The 6,949-nt window shown below is 54.9% G+C and overlaps 2 protein-coding genes across 2 annotated transcripts; both read right to left on the bottom strand.

Annotated features, from left to right (window-relative positions):
* Positions 1 to 23: 23 nt before the first annotated feature.
* T310_8519 (Vacuolar sorting protein 35) lies at positions 24 to 2,590 on the bottom strand (the record flags this gene model as incomplete). The annotated part of the gene is made up of 6 exons (XM_013468703.1): positions 24 to 575; positions 628 to 1,076; positions 1,127 to 1,149; positions 1,215 to 1,656; positions 1,717 to 2,354; positions 2,451 to 2,590. Coding segments are annotated over 6 exons (2,244 nt in total), but the record flags the coding sequence as incomplete, so codon positions are not given.
* A 1,109-nt stretch (positions 2,591 to 3,699) lies between these two features.
* Positions 3,700 to 6,949, bottom strand: T310_8518 (Stress response protein Nst1; the record flags this gene model as incomplete). Its single annotated transcript, XM_013468702.1, has 5 exons — positions 3,700 to 4,163; positions 4,232 to 4,336; positions 4,394 to 6,080; positions 6,202 to 6,446; positions 6,505 to 6,949. Coding segments are annotated over 5 exons (2,946 nt in total), but the record flags the coding sequence as incomplete, so codon positions are not given.

The raw sequence follows: 6,949 nt of genomic DNA, 5'->3' as shown, positions 1-6,949 counted from the left end.
ACAGCAAGTACAGCAGAACGTACATTCTTCGCATCCTCCTCGCCTCGGTGAGGATTTTCCACCACCCACCAGAGGTGGCTTGCGAGATATACCGCCCGACACTGGTCCGGCTTCTTCAGCAGCTTGCTTCCGTGCAAGGCCGCCTTTGTGATCAGCGTGTCGTAGTTCTCTTTCGAGAACCCTCTGGTTCCATGCAGAGCGCTGGCGATGATACACACCGCTTGGAACTGCGCTCGCGAGTCGCTGATCGCATCTTCGTAGATGGTGAAGGCCTGAGCAAAGAATTCGTAGCTGACCTCCTCGAACCCCGTCTGATCCGCAACCTCGCCACACATCACAAACAGACGCAGCGCTAGCTCCGCGCAGCCAGGGCTGTTCACCCGTTGATAGAGGTTGCTTATACATTGATGCAAAAAGCGGTGGAGAGTCGACGATTGCGATTGCCAGTTGTCGTCGTAGTGCTCGCGCGCCTTCAACTTACGGGCCAGTCGCAGCGACGCCGTTACGATCGCCGGGGTAGTGTATCGAATGCGCTCGTTGCCCTCCGCATACGCCGCACGGGTTGCCTGAAGAAGCTGATCAAGACATCAGCATATGCCGTATATTTTTGTAATGAGCAAACCCTACCTTCAACTGCGTATCATTATCAGGCCCTTCGATCAGGTGCACCAACCTCGCAAGCCAGCCTTGCTCCTCGATCGTCTCGTCCGTCTCTCCACGTCGTTGCTGGTGCAGCCCTGGATACCCTGCCGGATGCTGGATGCCTTCCTTGATCAGCACTCGGAGAGTCTGCAAGATTCGATCCAGATTCTCTGCTGTCGTAATCTTGGTCTTGTTCTGCAAGACATTCCTGATGACCTCGGTAGCGACAGCCCTTCGAGTAGGATACGACTGAGTGGTAAGGAGCGGAATATAGTGCGGCAGAGCCAGTGCCGTGAAGATAGAGGCGTATGAACGGAGTGGGGCAAGAAGAAGGTTCAAAAGGTTTTGCTGTGCAGGTGTCGAGTGCAAATCAGCCTGGTCGGCATGTTCCGATGTTTTCTGTGATGCGTATTCGAGGACTTGATCAACGTATTCTGAGCCAGGTTAGCATGGAGAAGCCCAAAAATTTCCTCCTTCATCATACCTAGTCGATCAGGATAAATGTTGCTTCACATTGTCAGCCATTTCCTCAGACAAGAAAATGCCCAACGCTTAAAGTGCCCAACACTTACAGTGCAAGATTAACAAGAGACACAAGCAGCGCGATCGTATCTTGGATCGGCAGGCCCCGCGTCTTGATCAGGTTCACGACTTGGTCGTAGAATATCTCGTACAGCTTGATGTCGTCCGGAATCCCTGGTTTCGTCCCGTTCGTCGGTGCTTCCTCGGGCTTCGCGCCCTCAGCAGTCTCGGGCTTCGTGCCATTTTCTTGTGCTTCTTTTCCATCCGACACTTGCAGCTTCCCAAGCAGCCTGGCCACTGCCTCTTCCTCCTTCTCTTTCCGCTTGGCAGAATCCTCCGTCGTTTCATCTCTGACTGCATACGACGACAAGCGATCCATGAGGCCGATCACGATCTTCTTCAAGTCAACGTGCGGGTTGAGTCGGCCAATGTTTGTCAACATCAGATCGAGAGTGTGGAGATGATATTCATCGGGGAAGACCTTCGTAATCACTGCGAATCCGTTTAGTGCCTGGCAGTTAACCCCAGTTAATCTGGAGGATAGCTACTCACCCTCGAGAAGGTATTCCTGCGCCAAGACATCGCGACATTGGACGATCTGCTCTAGCAAAGCCGGCAGGATCGAGGCCTTGTAGGTATCCAGGTCCACCAGCTGGCTCAGCCGAACGATGTTGCTCCCGACCAACAGCTCCAATTCGCGTCTCTCCTGCGTTCTTTGCTCGCGCTCCCTCGAATGGCCCTGGTGTTGGTACCGGACCCAGAGCTTGTTCATCTCCACGAAATTGGTCAATATGAAGTTGATCGAGTCCTGGATGGTTCCCTGAGGCCCCTCGCTCGTCCCCGTGGGCAGATGATCCCTCGCCTGCCCGGTCAAGTAGTATCTCAAGAACAGCCCGCGGACGGGGTGCTGGACCCCCCTGCTCATCTCCATCATGTCTTTCATGATCTCCTTGACGGGAGCATCGGGGATCGACATGTAGACCGTCCCCACGGTGATCATCAGGTAGAGGCGGGGGATGATGTTGCCGGCATACTGCACCAGCTCGTACAGATCGGCCAGGTGGTTCACCGGGTGGCTCTCGCGCAGGTAAACGGCCAGGTGTCGTAACGCATCAAACACAGCCATATACAGCTCATAATACTGCTTGGGACCCAAACTCGACGTGCGCAACTCGGAAATAAAAGTCGACCTGGTCATTGATTGGCAAATGTCAACCAATCTCCCGAGCAAAGACCCAGCCTCTCCGAATCTGGCTGCCTGCAGAATAATCAATGGAGGAACTTACGCGCATTTGAGAGCGTCCATCAACTTGCCAGGCGTTTCCAGGCATTTCCGCATCATATGCGACTGCTGTCGCACCACTCCCAAGGCCTCCTCGAGCAGACGGCCCTGGTCCTCGGCGGGGGTGGACGTGCTGGATGACATTGTTGCTGACGAGCTCGGCAGCTGACAACACCGCAGCAGGCGAATTTCAGCAGTCTACCGTTGCGCAAGCGCGAAAAGCTCCTTGATTGAGAATCCTTCGTCACGGCAACTGTCGCTCCATCAATCTGGACAGTACAAGCAGCGCAGGGGAAGAAGGGGGTGCGACGAGGGCGGGCGAGTCTGGATGTTGTTTCATTTGATTGATGGTTCGGGGCCGAGGTGCACGAGCTGCCGTCATGAATAATGATAGCGGACAGCCCACTCAGCCGCTGCTAGGCTCGCGCTAAACTGCAGACAAAACTCGACGTGATACTATCACTTTCAACGGTCTACACTGGTTCTGTAATTATTTTATGTCCTGTCTTTCTGTTAATACGTCTACAGTCATTTCCAGCACTGACAAACTCCCAGATCGATGATAAAAAATAATTACGTCAGACGTGGCAGGCAGTACAGAGTACAGGAGAGAACGACAAGATCGTCTTTTGATAACGTACGAAACAGCAATCATTCGAGAACTGTTTCATGATTTATTTGGTCATTTATCATGTCGTTTCTTTTTCCGTGCCTTGCCTTGGCAACATAAAAAACGACAAACTACCCTTCCTGGACTACATACAATACACAATACGGGAAAAAGCAAGAAAGGGGGAAATGGTGTGCCACGCATAGGTTCCAGCAACATGTACGATGCGGGTTCGAAGGAATCCAAAGAGTAAAAAATAAGAAAAAGAAAAAGGGCGGCAGAAGTCAAACTGATCCCATTCAAACATGAGCCATCAGAAATGAAGAAAAAGGGAAAAGAAAAGAAAAAGAAACTCCACAAAGCTGATGGCATGATGCTGCGTGAAATAATGGAGGAGACCCGGACATGCAATTGCTTTGTAAAGCGCGGAGGGAATTATCTGCAAAGGAGACGCAAGACACAAACAGCCCGAAACCCAGCCAATCAGCCAAAACAGACGTACATACATCATGAACGCCTGGATGCCTGGAATGAGCTCTGAAAACCCCGACTCGCTCATGAGAGACAAGAATTACAAGCCAGATCACCCGTACAAGGCCCCCTAGCCCATTTTCAGAACAGAAGGAGAACACAACGCAAGGTCCTAGAAGCTCGTCGGCGACGTGAACTGCCTGGACCCGGACGCGGCCCCGATGCCGCCAAAGGCCGGTACGCTGCTGCCGGGAACAGGACTACCTATGTCACCCGGTACGAGATTCCCCCGCTGGCTCGACAGTGTGCTGTTGTTGTCCGGCTCGAATTTGACATACTTGACATCGCCTTCTTCCTTGACCGTGAAGGAGCCACCACCGTTTTGGGGATTGCCTTCTGTGTCGCAGATATCGAGCATCTCATTGAGAGAGATAGGGGGCTCGTTGGGCGGCTTCAATTGCTCGACCTGACGAAGGACTTGGTTGACATCATGGAAGCCGGATGCGCCCTTGGATGGACTCATGGTATTCAGTTGTTTGCATGCTTGGATGACCAACAACCGAATGGCGACAGGCCGGGAAGTGTGCGCCCGATGATGCCCACCAATACCGAATGCATGGTTAGGCCAACCACCACCTAAGACGATGTTAATACACGACAGGATCGAACAATTGAGAAATTTAGTAATTTAGTAAATAACTTACCAGTTCCAGTACCCCAGGTGGACGCTCCTGGGAATCCAGGTACTCCAAACGGACCCTGTGTACCCCAGGTGCCTCCTGAACCTGCAAATCCTGGATGCTTGGGCCCTAGAACAAAATGTGAGCTAAAATTCTTCCTTTTTCTTTTCATAATCATATACTTACCACCAAGCGGGTCTGCAAACAACGGAGAAGCACCGAAGCTTGCGCGAGATGGGCCAAAAGGACCTGGCACAGGTGGCGGACCGGGTAAGGACTGGGACAGATTGGACGTAAATGGAATGTCGGTATCGTCCAGAAGCGCACTACTGCCTAGCTGCGCACTCAAGTCATCCACATCCGACTGCCCCGACTTTTCTCCCTCCTTCTGCGGGCTTGAGGGACGCTTGATGGGCGTTGGTCGGGAAATCGGAGCTTGAGTCTCCAAAGGCGACCTCTCAAAGGAGCCCGATGCCTGTCTGGAATGGGCCTGCGATCGTCCTGTCGGTTGAGCGGTGGATATTGGCCCCGGAACCGGTTGCTGTCCGGAGAACGGCAAGTTATGGCCGGTCTCTAGAGGGAACCCTCGACCGGGCGGTTGCACGGGACGAGCATTGTTGATACCGGGAGGAGGCATGGGAATCCCATTCGGCGAGGGAAAGCCCCTGAATTGACTCCCAACGGGCCCGGAGTGCGGAGGGTACAATGGGATATTCTCATGGCCCATGGCAGGACGCGGCGCCATCCCGGATATGCCTGGCGGAGGATGCGTAGGCAACCCATTATTCATGCCAGGGAAGCCAAGCGGATGCGACCTCCCCGCGCCTCCTAACGGCGACAGGGGTGCCGAGGGTTGAGGGTGATGCAAAACCGGCTGTTGTTGTTGTTGTTGGGGAAGACCGATCTTGCCGGACGAGCTGGTCGGAGTCCCCGACGTCTGCGACACGGGCAACGTCTGCGGCGAGATCGAGGCCAGAGGCTCAGTGCTGGTCGCAGGCTGGGAATGCGGTGACGAGGTGTGAGATCCTTGCTGCGATGGCTGACGGGGCCGGGCAGGAGTCGGGGCCTTGGGCACGACGGGCGTCGCGACCTGGAAGTGCGGAGAATGCACGGCGGAGGTTCCCTGGGGGTGCGGCAAGCCTGGAGGAGGAGGAATCGTCCCAGGCCCAGGCTGGGATGTTCGTTTCGCAGCGGGGGCAGCAGGTTGTTGAGAGGACGGTGCAGACGCAGCTTGCGCCTCGCGGTTTGTCCGCTCTTTGGCTTCTTTTTCTTTGGCTTCCTGCTCTGCCTTGGCCGCCGCCTCCTTCTCTCGCTTGGCCTGTTCTTCCCGGGCCTTGCGTTCTCGTTCCTCCTTGGCTTTCTTCTCGCGAGCTTCGCGCTCTTTGGCTTCACGCTCCTCGCGCTCCTTTTTCTTAGCCTCCTCGCGTTTCTTCCGTTCGCGTTCTTTCTGCTCGCGTTGCTTGCGCTCTTGTTCGGCTTGCCGCTCGCGTTCCTCCTGCAGACGCCTCTGCTTCTCGGCCTCTTTTCGGAGACGCTCCTCTTCCTGGGCTTTCTTTTCGGCCTCTTTCTTCTTGCGCTGCTCCTCTCGTTTTCGTCTTTGTTCCTCCTGCTTCTTCTCCTCGGCTGCACGAGCGGCAGCCTCTTCGGCCGCTTTCTCCGCCTCGCGTCGAGCCCTTTCTTCCTCACGAGCTTGCTTTTGCTGCCTCTTCTTGTCTTTTCGCTTCTGCGCTTCACGGGCTTTCTTCGCCTCACGCTGTTCGTTCAGGTTCTTCTCCTCCATTAATTCCTGGAGGAGGAGCTCCTGACGCTGTTCGGCGACTTTTTCCCGATACGCGGTCAAGACTCGTTGCTCGAACATTCGAGCGGCAAATATCTGGAACATGCGTCTCCCTTCTTCCATGCGTTGCTCTTCCGTCATCGCATCCTAGTAGACACCCCGGGTTAGCGCCATGGTCCCACATCGTGATACTCGTAAATCCACTGGCGGAGCAAACCATTTCATCTTCTTCGTAATCCTCATCCTCCTGGCTGTCGTAGTCGTCGTCCTCTTCATCATCGTAGTCATCTTCGTCGAGAGGCCCGTGGTTGTGGCCGGCATGGAGCGACTGGTGCGCCGCAGCCATTCCGTACTGGGTATCTTCCTCGCGTTGCATGCGGCGTTCCGCCAACTGCTCCATCATGTCGATGAAATGCTTCCCGTCGTTCTTTAAGAGGTCATCGGCCACGGTGAGGATCCCATCTGGGGAAAGTCAGCCATAGGGTCCACACAAGAACGCATGAAGAAAACATTGAGTTACCTTTCACAGTGAGACTGTTCCCAAAGGCAAAGAAGTCTGCCCGGGCGTTGCGGGTGGCCTCGTCTTCCAGGTCGTCGTCGCTGTAGGGCTCGTCGTCTTCGTCGTCCTCGTCATAATCCTCTTCCAACTCCTCCTCGTCGTCGGGTATCTCATGTACCCGACCCTGCGAGGGATGGTGATGACCATGGAGGCGTGAATGTCGGTCGAGAGAGTGCACACGAGGCTGATACAAGCGGGGTGGGGGGACAATCGGGCCGCCGTTCTCGAAGGCGCCCTGATTGTTGTTGGCGTACTGCTCCAGCTCCTCGTAGTAGGCGTCGTACAGCACCTCGAGCTCCTCCTCGATGGCTGTCCGCTTCCGCCCACAGACGGTACAGCTGCACGAATGCTTCTGCTGTTCCTTCATCTTCTTCAAGACAGCGTCTTTCTCGACCTTGACGAGGGC

The sequence above is a fragment of the Rasamsonia emersonii genome (genome assembly GCF_000968595.1).
Source record: "Rasamsonia emersonii CBS 393.64 chromosome Unknown ctg1118621760794, whole genome shotgun sequence".
In the NCBI taxonomy this organism is placed as follows: Eukaryota; Fungi; Ascomycota; class Eurotiomycetes; order Eurotiales; family Trichocomaceae; genus Rasamsonia; species Rasamsonia emersonii.
Note: the sequence above shows the minus strand (reverse complement) of the source record. Positions and strands in the feature narration are given on the sequence as shown.